At 35.8% G+C, this 12177-nt stretch overlaps 1 protein-coding gene across 1 annotated transcript; it reads right to left on the bottom strand.

Annotated features, from left to right (window-relative positions):
- Nucleotides 1-701: 701 nt before the first annotated feature.
- On the bottom strand, nucleotides 702-11537 carry LOC140155733 (centriolar satellite-associated tubulin polyglutamylase complex regulator 1-like). Its single transcript, XM_072178671.1, has 7 exons — nucleotides 11364-11537; nucleotides 7560-7662; nucleotides 5358-5488; nucleotides 4092-4265; nucleotides 3229-3433; nucleotides 2220-2384; nucleotides 702-1453 (listed from the first exon to the last, which is right to left on the bottom strand). The coding sequence occupies exons 4-7, from the start codon at nucleotides 4165-4167 to the stop codon at nucleotides 1432-1434; spliced, it is 468 nt and encodes a 155-aa protein (XP_072034772.1). The 5' UTR covers nucleotides 4168-4265; nucleotides 5358-5488; nucleotides 7560-7662; nucleotides 11364-11537; the 3' UTR covers nucleotides 702-1431.
- Between the last annotated feature and the right edge of the window lie 640 nt (nucleotides 11538-12177).

Genomic DNA, 12177 nt, shown 5'->3' with positions numbered 1-12177 from the left:
TGCCGGACAGCTGCAATGTTCGCTCTAGTTCTTACAGTCTTACGAGCACCTGAAGCTTCACTCTGCCGATTCCTGACAGTTCCGTGCTCGCCAAACTTCTTTACGTTATACACGATCGTCTAATTAATCTTCTTTGCGTCTCAACATAGCTGCCGGTTTGCCAGTAAGGCTTTGAAAGAAATCCACGCTGCTGTACAGTAAATTGAGGAGCCATCTTTTCTGTACCACAACCAGTTCGATCTCTGCAAGCATTTCAAATGACATGGACCTCACACCACAATAACTATATTTAAAACTAACGCCAAAGAGAGAATGGGATTAGGCCACAAATCCTGAATTCCATATAATGATTGCTTCGTAATGTCATAAATAATAGATAGATATCGGCTATTTAGTGGAAATATGAACAGGGCACAACTAAAATACCTGCATAACTTTTTCCAAATAACTTTGTGCTGAACGGTTAGTAATGTTACAGATTTTCAAAATAGGTTGCGTTGTCAAAACTTAGAATTCACCATTTTTACGCAATCTTCTATAACTTCTACTAGAAACGTCCAATTTTTAATATCTAAAAAATCTGAGAAAGCTGAATATATGTAGAACTTAAAATGTAATACAATATGACCATTCAACATGCCCTTCATACCTAAAAAAATCCATCTTTCCCGGTACAGATCATTCTGGGACACCCTGTATATCTTTAGTACCATACATGTACTTAACCCACAAAAATTAGCAAAAGAATATGAATTCCATGTTGGAAACTGCTATTTGAAATTGCCCAATTGTGCTTGCATTGTCACACATTGGAACAAAAATAGTGTACCATTGGCCTGTTTCAGGCCAAACAAATCTAAAAGTAATTGGCATCCATCCATGGTGCATTTAGTGTTCATTATCAACACAATGCATTTCATATATATCTCAAACAAAGATCCGAAAAATTATTTCCATGGGCACTACCGGCCTAATTATCTGCATTGAAACTAAGGTTACAAAGAGGACTATTATCACATGCATGTATTGAGCCAATCAGAGATATATGAAGAAGGGGAATAGGCTTAATATTGCTCAAAAAGCTATATTTTGATTGGTTACTCAGATGACTACAATGTATATCATGTAGTTAACAAATCATGGGCTCTGTATGAATTGTAGTAGTGCCCATGGGTTAAATTGAAGCTAACTAGGCGCATGGTGAAACAAACAACACACACACATAGCAGTGTTATCTGATCTCTGTCAGTGATGAAATACTCATCAACCCATCATTTACAAACATCCATGTGCCATAAACTGTGCTTATAGTAAAACACCCTGAGTGTATAATAGGAATGATGCCGTTAGTGTATTGCCAAAACACCCCTGATTCTTCATACTCCAAAGATATCTGTCTAGCCTGCTATGACCTCTGACCTTTAATGTGGATCATCTTGCTGAAGAAAGAGGACTGTGGATTAAAAACATTATGCTATCAAGTATTTTTAATTTTATTCATTTCATTTTATAAAGTGCAATGGATGTTCATTCACAACTTTCTGTTTTTTCTGGGTTTTTGTGAAAGTTTGGGTGAACTAACATTAATCAGGAGGTCAAAAAAATCAGAAACGGTGGCGGTCAAATCAGCACACTCAAGATCCCAGTCTAAAGCTTACCTAACTCTGCCACACAGAACTACAGCAGATTGGGTTATTGCAGTTGAAATCCATACACCCATAAGACATGACTTTAATCTTCCACACAGGGAGTGCACATTACCTGAATTGGTGGCTTCATTTGAAATCTACACCTCATGTGTGGGAGATTACGGTCATTGTCTTCCATATAGGGGATGTACAGATTTCTTCTTAGCAATATTAGCAAGAAATCACACAACTCAGTGACCTTTATTAATGAACAACTAAACAAAGTTTAACTCCGTAAAAATAAATAAGTAATAATCAGAAAAAACGTAAAGAATGGGTGAGGAACAGGCAAAATATAAATTTTTTTGTCCAAATATTTTCAGTTGCTTATTTCAAGGTGGAGGGTGTATGCATTAGTGACAGTGAATATTGTGGAAATATTGTATGCGTACATGTATTACCAAGCACAATGCTTTGCATAAAATGTGTTATGGCACTTGACCCATTATTGCAGAATAAAGGACTCACATGTGATGTGTTTTAACAAATCACAGTGCACGATTTTGAATAATGTGTCATGAGGGTACTTACGAGGACAATTCTGAATCACAGTCATCAAAGAGGCCTCCTTTTGGTGGCAAATTTCCTATTTCACCATTGATGCTTTCACTCTTTGCCAAAGCCATGAGGAATCCATAGAAAGTGACCCTATTAGCAGGGTCCAGTATGCAGTGAAGGCTAGTTCTGGAAGGACAACTGATTTAACATGGTATCGTTAGAATAATGATATATCTAACATCAGTTCTTGTGTAATATTATTGTAGTATTAATGTTTATTATGGCTGTTCTACAGGTGTAAAGACCCTTAAAGTAGGGTCAGTCAGTTGGCCATTTTTGTCTGCAAATGTCTGAAATAACTGTTAAAAAAATCACCAAAATCTTTTTTTTTTATTCACAGTTTTTCAGTCAAAATCTATCCACTGTTGCTGATTTTATATGCATCAAAAATCCCTCAAAAAGAAAATCTGAGGTTTTCTGGCCAGCAAAACACATTTTTTTTTGTAGCCTTATAATTAGCATTTAGTTATTGCTATGATATTTTTTTCACCCTGATGTAGCAGTGACGTCAGTGCACATTACATAAGGTGCATCTTCAAGTAGCTAGCAGACGTTCAAAGCGCTTAAAGACGCCGCATACATGAGCGCGAAAGAGCTGCCTCAACATGTTGAAGTCACTGCCACATCAGGGTGAAAAATATTATAATAGTAATAATAATACTAAACAGTAGTTTAAAGTCAGTGAATTACCTGAATGGATAACTTTATTTGAGGAGTACACCCCCTGTGTGAAAGATTAATGCCATGTCTTATTCCTTTCACCCACTGCACAGTTCTGCCATATGCGAGGGGAGCCTCGAACTGGCAGCATGGGAATTGAACCAGTCATATAACATTGCATAAAGTTATGTCATACTTCCTTTCATGTCTATTGCCAGTTCAAGACTCTCCCTGCATATGGCGGAACTGTGCAATAGGTGAATAGGGGGTGTATGGAATTCAAACTGAGATTCTGGAGGAAAAGGCTGTTCAGGGCATTTACCTGAATTCTGCACCTGTACACTCCTTAATGAGAGCATCTCGAAACTGTGTTGCATCAACTCCATCTAATGTAGGCTGCTGATCTGATCTATGATGAGGTTTCTTTTCTTGTCTGGGTGATGTCTCGCTAGGGATGTACACTGCCTCACGAGGACTAGGGGCTGATAACAGGTGCAGGTACATTTCTGAGCACACCTTCAGGAAATCTGAATTATGAAGAAAAGTACACAAATTTAATTAACAATGGTTTTGAAAAAAATTCTTATGAGACACTAAGCATCAGATGTCATTTGTTAAACACAAATCGTCCAGTCAGTGCAAGCATGTCATAAGTGACATTTTTGGGAAAATTGAGTTTAGTAAATGCAAACAGTTTAAGCTATTTTACAAATCTTAGAAGCAATTAAGTTTTAATTCAATAATTAAAACAGTAAAACAGTAAATAAGTACATAAATCAAAATGGTGCGACCAGGTATTCATAAGACCTCGGATTGGCCGCACGCCCACGCCAAATCACGAAGCTATTAGACACTCACTATCAGATAGATTCTGCCACAATATCATAGACATCAAATCAAAGTTTGATCATTTGGCTAAATAAAGTTTCCAGTATGTAATGTATGTAATGCCGTATTTGTCAATTTTAAGATTTTTCAGCAGCCAAAAATCGAACACACCATTTGAAATACTTGATATTCACCGATTCCTCCGGCTGTGCAAATATAGAGGAGGATCACTTTGTTATCCAGAATGAATCAGTTACAACTCATTGGACCTTAAATAGCACTGCCACAATCCTATCTGTATTTTAATTGGCATGTTTGCTTTCTTGGCTGCCAGGATATTTTAACATAATTATATACCTTCAAAATAGAACTGTATTTGGAATGCATAGATGAAGTCAGAGAATGATGTCAATGAATCAAGAGCATCTTCCATGAAAATAATTCCTCATGCGGTTTTCTGGACAACCTCTATAGGGAAGTTTGGACAGAGAAGGCACAGTAGAGAATGATATTCTCTCACATTCAGGAGAGCTGAAATACAAAACATAATCAATTACTTATTCTGAGAGCCTGCATGATCAACACTTATCAACCTGGTTTGAGATAACTTCATCTTTGATCCAAATGATCATAACACAAATTCAATGGCCTGCACATGTGTTTTAAGTCAATTACATCATCACTACAACAATGAATATGGATGTCCGGACATATATTAGGTAATCAGGCTGTATACATAATCACAACAACAGCAAATAGGGTATCACTAGCCTCTAAAGCAGGAAGGGGTCCATACATGTAGGCTTGTTACTACAAGAGAAGTTCAGTTTTAGTGTCCTGGACCCCCAGGCACAGGTTAATAGTGCAACCCCTGCCAGATATATATTGCCCCATCACCACTACAAAAAGGAAGTATGGGACACTTTTTTCAAAATAACTTTTTATACCTCTATCATCTTTTGGTTTAACAAAAGTATGGCCTAGTTTTATCTTCAAAAAGTAGGTAAATCAAATGAAGAATACTTGCTTCCTCAGATTTTGTACACACACATGGAAAATTGTGATGATTTTATGTAAACAATTAATCATTGTTTATATATTTTTTTACTTTTTGTCTTTTTACACACAATTATAATTGTAAATTGAACACAAAATTTTCAAGGCATACATGTATATCAAAACATTGTGTAACCCAGTTTTGTGTGGCTGAGTGATCCTAAACAGATGGAAAAATATTTTGCAGAACATGTAGAATTATTTTCCTTACTTTAATTCTGCTACTTGTAGTAAAATGTACATCAAATGCTTGTTGTACACATAATTTATACAGTCAGGCTTATGGCATTTTAAGTAATTCTCATCCCCATTATCATAGAGGTGGTCAAAGACAACCAAACAAATTTTGTAAAAGAATTGCAAAAAATGTTTCCAAAAAAATATTTTGCAATACTATTGCGACAACATTTTTAGAATGTTATTTTTGTATTTTTGTTTTATAAAACATTTTTACAATGTATGACCTTTGTCATGTTTGTTATACATGTTATGAAAATGTTTTGACCAAAATCAAGACATGTTTATAACGTTTCAAAAACACTTTTGTGTTACAAGGTATGTACATACCACCACTCTTGCCAACATTACTGAATGATTTCCAGAAAGCCTTGATGAATGATGCCCTGTTATGAGGTGTAGCACTCACAAATTTATATTCCCTGAAAGCTGTGTGACTGCCATCCTTTATGCTGCAAAAACTGTTGTGACAAAAATATAACAAGTTGAACAAAAAGCCAGACATATAGATGTAAGAAAGAAAGAAAAGCATGAAATATTCACTTAAAAATACATACTAGTGGCCAAGTTGTATTTCCATAGAGCATTATACATACATGTCACCTACTCACCATTGCATTTGAATAATATGTCAAAATGCTACCGCAAGACAATTATGAGATATAGCCTACATTGTATAACCACAAAACATGATCAGTGTTGTACACCAACAACTACCCTGAATATTGATTCATCAATACAAACCAATGCAAACAATGGTTTTAAACATAGTTTAAATTCATGTACATGTATGTTTTCAGTATCGTACAACTTGATATTTGTATAAAAAAGGGCAGAAGTGGTACTTTCTAGGTTTTTTGAAGTAGACTTTTTTCCTGATAGAGTTTTTCTGTAGCATTGCATGACCAGGGGTATACATCTTTATAGAGGGCTTATTATACAGATCAAGAAAGGCTTATTTAAAATATATTAATATTCCCATAATTTGACATGTGGTCATGTTTTTTATACTGGGACCCTAAAAAGGTGGTGCTGTCACATTTTGCCAAATCATTTTGTCTACTTATTCCTATATTTTTGCTAAAATTCATCATGAACAAATGGTTTTGGTCTTATTTTGAAGATAAATTATTAATCTAATGAATTTATAACAAATACAATTAAACAAATGTATTAATTAATTACAACAGCTTAATTAAGTTAATTAGTCAGGGTGGTGCCGGAAGTGGAGGAGCCGAAGCGGAGGAGCTCTGTGTAATTCCAATGGGAAGTTGATGTTCTTTAATAAAATTTATGCACTTTGTTGCCTAGGAGAAGTAAAAATGCATTTGCATAATGTTAATCTTATTTTTTTAACTTTCTATAACTATAATTGCCTAGTTAATCTTTATAAACCTAGTAATTAAGGATTTAACAAGCTTTTAATTAATGCAGTGGAATGTGTGTCATACAATACAATGGGCTTTAATTTTGCATGCATGCATATGAAATAAATTTCAATATTGTTTTATCTTTGAAATATAAAATAAATCTTCTCAAAGGATATTATTACAGTCAAAGGGTTTATTCTGATGACATATTGATCTTTGGTTATTGTTAAATAGTTTATTGATGTAGGCTAAGTGTGCATGTATACACCTCATGTACATGTACCTTTGTTACTAATTATTCACTGTATATTGATTTTTGGAACACCCTATATAGGAATTGGATATTTGAATTTGATATTATAGCAATTCTGTAAACTATTTTGAATATATTTTCCAAATTTAATGACACTTTGGGAAATTTTACATAAATTAAAAATTTTAATTTACAACTTTGTTCACACCCTGTATAACACAATGGGCTTACTAAATATAGTACAAACCATATATTTAATGAAAGGACTAACTGTGTACATTCCAAATATCAAGTTCATTTTCCAATTTAATATACTATGTAGAAATATTGGAGTGGTAAAGGAATTTAATTTTTCAGTATTTTTCCATGGAATCACCCTGTATATTTTTTGGTACACCCTGTATATCCACTCAAACTTTACAGATTTGCAATCATGACAATATATGCTTTCTAAAAATGTATACTTTTACTAGTTTGGATGAAAACTTTTTGAAATATAATCAGAAATACAAAAAAGGAGTTGATTTTTGACCAATAGCAAGATGTGACACAATTGGGTCCCACCTCAAAAAACATGACCATGTGTTTCAGTGGGTAAAAGGTTTTTTCCTTCTGTAACTTCAAAAAGTGCTTTTATTTTCTCCATACCGAGAAATTATTGATTATTTAAATTTATATACCCCTGTGCAAGACCTGTCCTGGGGGCTCAAGCAAGGTTATATTACTCCCTCGGAGTCAGGAAATTTTACTAATATAATGTTCCAATATTACATTTTTGCAAGTCCAAAACCAGTTGAAGATGCATATAACATTGTCAGAACTCTATGCTTGTACAAATTACGAGAGCCACTTCAAGCCTCATGGTCCGGCTTCTTGTTTGAGAAACGTCGTTTTTGTCCAAGTACTTACTATTCCCTGAGAAATGTTGCTGGGTTGACCTTTGGATTGTCCTCTTTGAATGTCAACAACTGGCTGATTGCATCCTCCATATATGTCAGAACATGATGATGTGCTGTACAAAATATACAAGGTTTATGTTGGTATTAAATTAACAACAAGGTGTCATAAGCAACATCTGGCTAACAATGTAGATTGTCTGTAAACCTTCTGTAAAAGCACTCACAGTAAGTGATAAGTTGCATTTTGTTCATTACAGACTATATATGAACTTTTAGTAGTAAAACATTGAACAGGTTGGTAAATATCATCAACAGCACAGAGTATCGCTAGCAACAGCATCAGATGATTCGGAAGGTCTGCCAAAGCACTCATACATGTAGTAAGGCCTAAAAATAAAAGTTGTTTCATTGGCGTAACATAAAAAGAAAATTAGGGTAGGTAGGTAGGGATTTTGTTGTTGTTGTTGTTTTTGCTCTTTTTTTTTACTTTTAAAGCTGTAAATTAATTGCATTTGATAAAGGCCTTGGAACTTTTTTCTTCTTTTTTCTAATTTAATTTTTTTTTTTTTTTTTTTTCAAAAAACCCCCAAAAGTCAGGATCAGGCCTACCTTATATATATAGGCCTACCTTTATACCTACCTAGGGTCAGTCGGGTTACGCAAATCAAAAAAAAAATTTAGGCCTAAGCGTTAAATTACAAACTCCTATAAAACATCTTCCTCTTTCATATTCAATTCATGAAAACCCTCCGGAGGAGAACCAGAAATTCACCAATAAATAATAATATTAACACGAATGCCCTACATGTAGTTGCTGTTTGGCTAGGGGGAAGGAAAGGAGGAAAGAAGAAAGAAAGAAGAGAAAATTTTTTTCTCTGGTGTGGTTTTGAACCACCGACCCCTCCTGTGCCAGATGTAGCTTGGTCAGCAAAGCTTTTCTATAACCATATAACTGTTTGCATGATGATGCAATCGCATCATGTGGGATATATCTGCACATGATTTTGGAAGCAACACATATTAAGGATGCACCTCAGGTTTAGGTCCTTGCATTGCACAAGTTCCACTGGAGCGATCTCATCTCGCTCCATGGACCCCCACGACCAAGGGCTTAATTATATTATGCATCCAGCTGTGTAGGGAGTGTTTTACGCACCTGCAGTTAACATACCCAGTTTTTGCCAAGATGGCTTTATACTTTATACACAAATCTTATACCCAGATTTTTGAATTTATACACCCAAATCTTCAATTCCTACCTAAGACCTTGCTCACGACCCACTCCTACTTTTACCATTACATTGGAAGTGCAGACATCTGCAATTAAGTGTGGTGTTGACACATTGCAACTGTCCAATATCACTTTGGTGCCATATTTTGCCAATACAGACACTGTATTAACATCGCCATGTAAGTTTGTTTATGACATTGACAACCAATCAAATGTTCAGTTGTTGTGCACTTTTAAATAGCTACATTCAAAAATTATGTAAATACCAATTTGCAAGATATCTATAGATGTATTTAAATGTTGTCTCATTGACAGAACAAACTGTTACGATGTGTGCAGCAAAAAGACCTAAGGCGAAATAAGTCTTGGAACGCTTGTGTGTAAAAAATGGAAAACTGTCACCCCTCTCCCCTGTGCAATGTTGAGAAATGCCAATGTCTTCAGCGGTTTCCCATTGTGTTCAAACATTGATTGATGGGGAGAGGGGAAGGGTAGATAATTGTTGCAGATGATAGAATTGGCTCTATGGACATGAACTGTCCTCTATTGGTGCTTGCCAATCCCAACATGAAACTTCGTAAAAGTAGGCATGTACCGTTAAACGCATGCATGATCCGTTAAACGTTTAGCAATTGTGGTAGATGTGTAATACATGTATGCAAGTCATTTTCAACCTTCAATTTTCCATTCTTCAATGCTAATCAACAGATGAAAGTAAGAAAATCTGAAGACGACCTTAATAATTTACATGAAACTTGCTCAAAACATTAATTATTTAACACTAATACGTCAAAATAATGCATAGTTTCTGACATGTTTGGGCCGTTGACTTTGCGAATTTTACCTCATTGGTACTAACATATTCTGTTAGATATTCCGGTTTTGTGAGGAGCACCGAACCTATCGTATATTCATGAAATCTTCCCGCCAGATGGGACTGGATCAATGCGTGTTTTATACGTTAAACACACACATCACTGATGTGTTAAACGTGTAGCAAAATAAACGGAATAACCCATCCCTATGTAAAAGTTAAAAAAATATATAATATATATTTTTATTAAAAAAAAATTATGAGTCGGCACAAGAAGTTTGGTCGGTCGGTCGAGGACAGCCAAACTTCATTCTTTTTTGGCCTAAGCTAGCTATAAACGTACATGTACAGGAGTCTTACTCGAGAAACACTAGCAATGAAAACATTCTGAAACAAGTTTTGTGTTAGAGAATATTTTGAACAACAGGAGGCTGGTATATTTTTGGTACGGTACATTATACATGTAGGCCTACTGCAAACTCTTTTTGCATTGCACCACTCTGATCTGTGTATAGTATACAAATATTGACTGCTATGAGGGGCACAGTTAAAATTATAGGCCCGAGGTGATGTCAAAACCATGACTATGCCCGAAGCGAAGCTGAGGGCATAGTCATGGTTTTGACATCATCGAGGGCCTATAATTTTAAACTGTGCCCTAATATTAAGCAGTCAATATTTGTTTTATATACCGAATAATATAGATTCTTCTCATTTGATTGGTTAAAAGATTTCCTGACTGACAAGGCCTACAAGCTTTGTAACTGCATTGGCCTTAGGCTTAAATGCACACAGTGCAAGAGCAAGGGTGCAGAATTTGGACCGATATCTACCGATTTCATATCTAAAACAACCCTACCGTTTCTGTGCTAACATCACACACTGCCAAGTCTCCAGGTCGTAGTAATTTGTCTAAAAAGTGACATTTGGCAGGTATAAATCCTTGACATGTAACAGAATGCAAACAATCACTGCACTCACGGCGGCCGGTGAAAGATCATCGTCAAGGAGAGGTCAAATTCATTGCGAACTGTGACCGCGATAGTCTCAACACTCGTAATCAACGCCGGCCGTATAGTGGGTGCGCAATGTATACTGAGCGATCTGTGTATTCGGGTTGCGAATATCCAATTATTTTCCGGGCATAGAATCAACTGTGCCCGGGGCAGTTGTTGCTTATGACGTCATCTTGATAGAAAAAGGGGGCACAGCTATTTTAATGACTCCACTTTTAACCAATCAGATGAGAGGAATCTATATGAGGTATATACAAATATTGAGGGGGCATGGTTAAAATTATAGGCCCAAGGTGATCTCAAAACCATGACTATGCCCCGAGGCATAGCCGAAGGGCATATATAGTCATGGTTTTGAGATCACTCATGGGCCTATAATTTTAACCATACCCCTAATAAAAAAAGCAGTCAATATTTGTTTTATATACCAAATCTTAAGATTCTTGTCATCTGTTTGGTTAAAAGCATCGATTTTGGAAAGAGAAAGTAATAGTTTCAATGCGAACGACACAGACGATGTCCGCGTAATTAATTTATAGCGCGCCAAAACATTAACGCGTGTGTAATATCATTTTACGCTGGGAACAAAGCACACGCAGAACTATGCCCGCTTTTGCTAGAACATGGAGGTATATAAATATATATACCTCCATGGTTAGAATATTAAACCTTGAAGTAATATTTCAGCCCTAAATTTAATAGCGGTCGCCGTGTCATATTGATATTCATCATATTTTTAACTTTTAAGCTTACCGAGATATTCTTCAGCAGGCATCGAAAATCGATCTGAATCCATCGCAGACATACACATGAAACTCTCTGCATACCATTCACTCTCGAGAGATTGTAATTATTACATACATGTACATGACCATCGTCTTTGATTTTGTCTGTGTATGAAAGCTTCTTTTTTTTTTGTGCCTGTGTTGTGCCTGTGTCGGTCGATAGAAACACAGCTCGTCGCAAATGGCAACACATCAGCAGCTCGTAGTCCATTACTTCGGTAGATATTACTTCAGGGCGCAAACCAATCAATCAATGGTAATTTTATTATCAGACACAACAAAATTACAATGAGTAATATAATAAATGGAAAATATAAATATTTACAATATACAATGGAAAGAGCAATTGATTTTTTTTTTAAAAAACGTAAATAAGCAACAAACTGCATTGCTTGCTACCGGGGCTTGCTACCCCTTTAGTTTTATAGACCCCAGTATAGTCAGTACCAACAATCGCCCCCCCCCCCCCCACCTAGAAAAAGCTAGAAAACATATGAGTCTACAATTAGGCCGTATAAAATTAATGTTTTGGTCCTCGTCCAGAGTATGAATTGATGAGGGAGGGATGTTTGTTTTTGTTTTTTGGTGTTTTTTTTTTTCAATGTAAAATTAGCAGGGCAATTCCCACTTGGTCCAATCCCATTTGGTCCAATCCCACTTAGTCCAATCCCATTTGGTCCAAATCCCACTTTGTCCAGACCCAGTTAGTCCAATCTCACTTAGCACTTAGCCATGTCCCAGTTAGGTCATTCCCACTAGGGCCATGTCCCACCTTAGGCCAT

Source organism: Amphiura filiformis, chromosome 6 (assembly GCF_039555335.1).
Source record: "Amphiura filiformis chromosome 6, Afil_fr2py, whole genome shotgun sequence".
NCBI classification, from domain to species: domain Eukaryota; kingdom Metazoa; phylum Echinodermata; class Ophiuroidea; order Amphilepidida; family Amphiuridae; genus Amphiura; species Amphiura filiformis.
Note: the sequence above shows the minus strand (reverse complement) of the source record. Positions and strands in the feature narration are given on the sequence as shown.

Bases quoted from the DNA above. Each gene is read 5' to 3' on its own strand.
- LOC140155733 (XM_072178671.1), bottom strand. From the start codon at position 4,167: ATGGAAGATGCTCTTGATTCATTGACATCATTCTCTGACTTCATCTAT. The intron at 2,385-3,228 runs GTAAATGCCCTG...ATGTTAAATCAG, and splicing joins TGTACAGGTGCAGAATTCAG to TTGTCCTTCCAGAACTAGCC. The intron at 1,454-2,219 runs GTAAGTACCCTC...TTTAATCCACAG, and splicing joins TGTGATTCAGAATTGTCCTC to TCCTCTTTCTTCAGCAAGAT.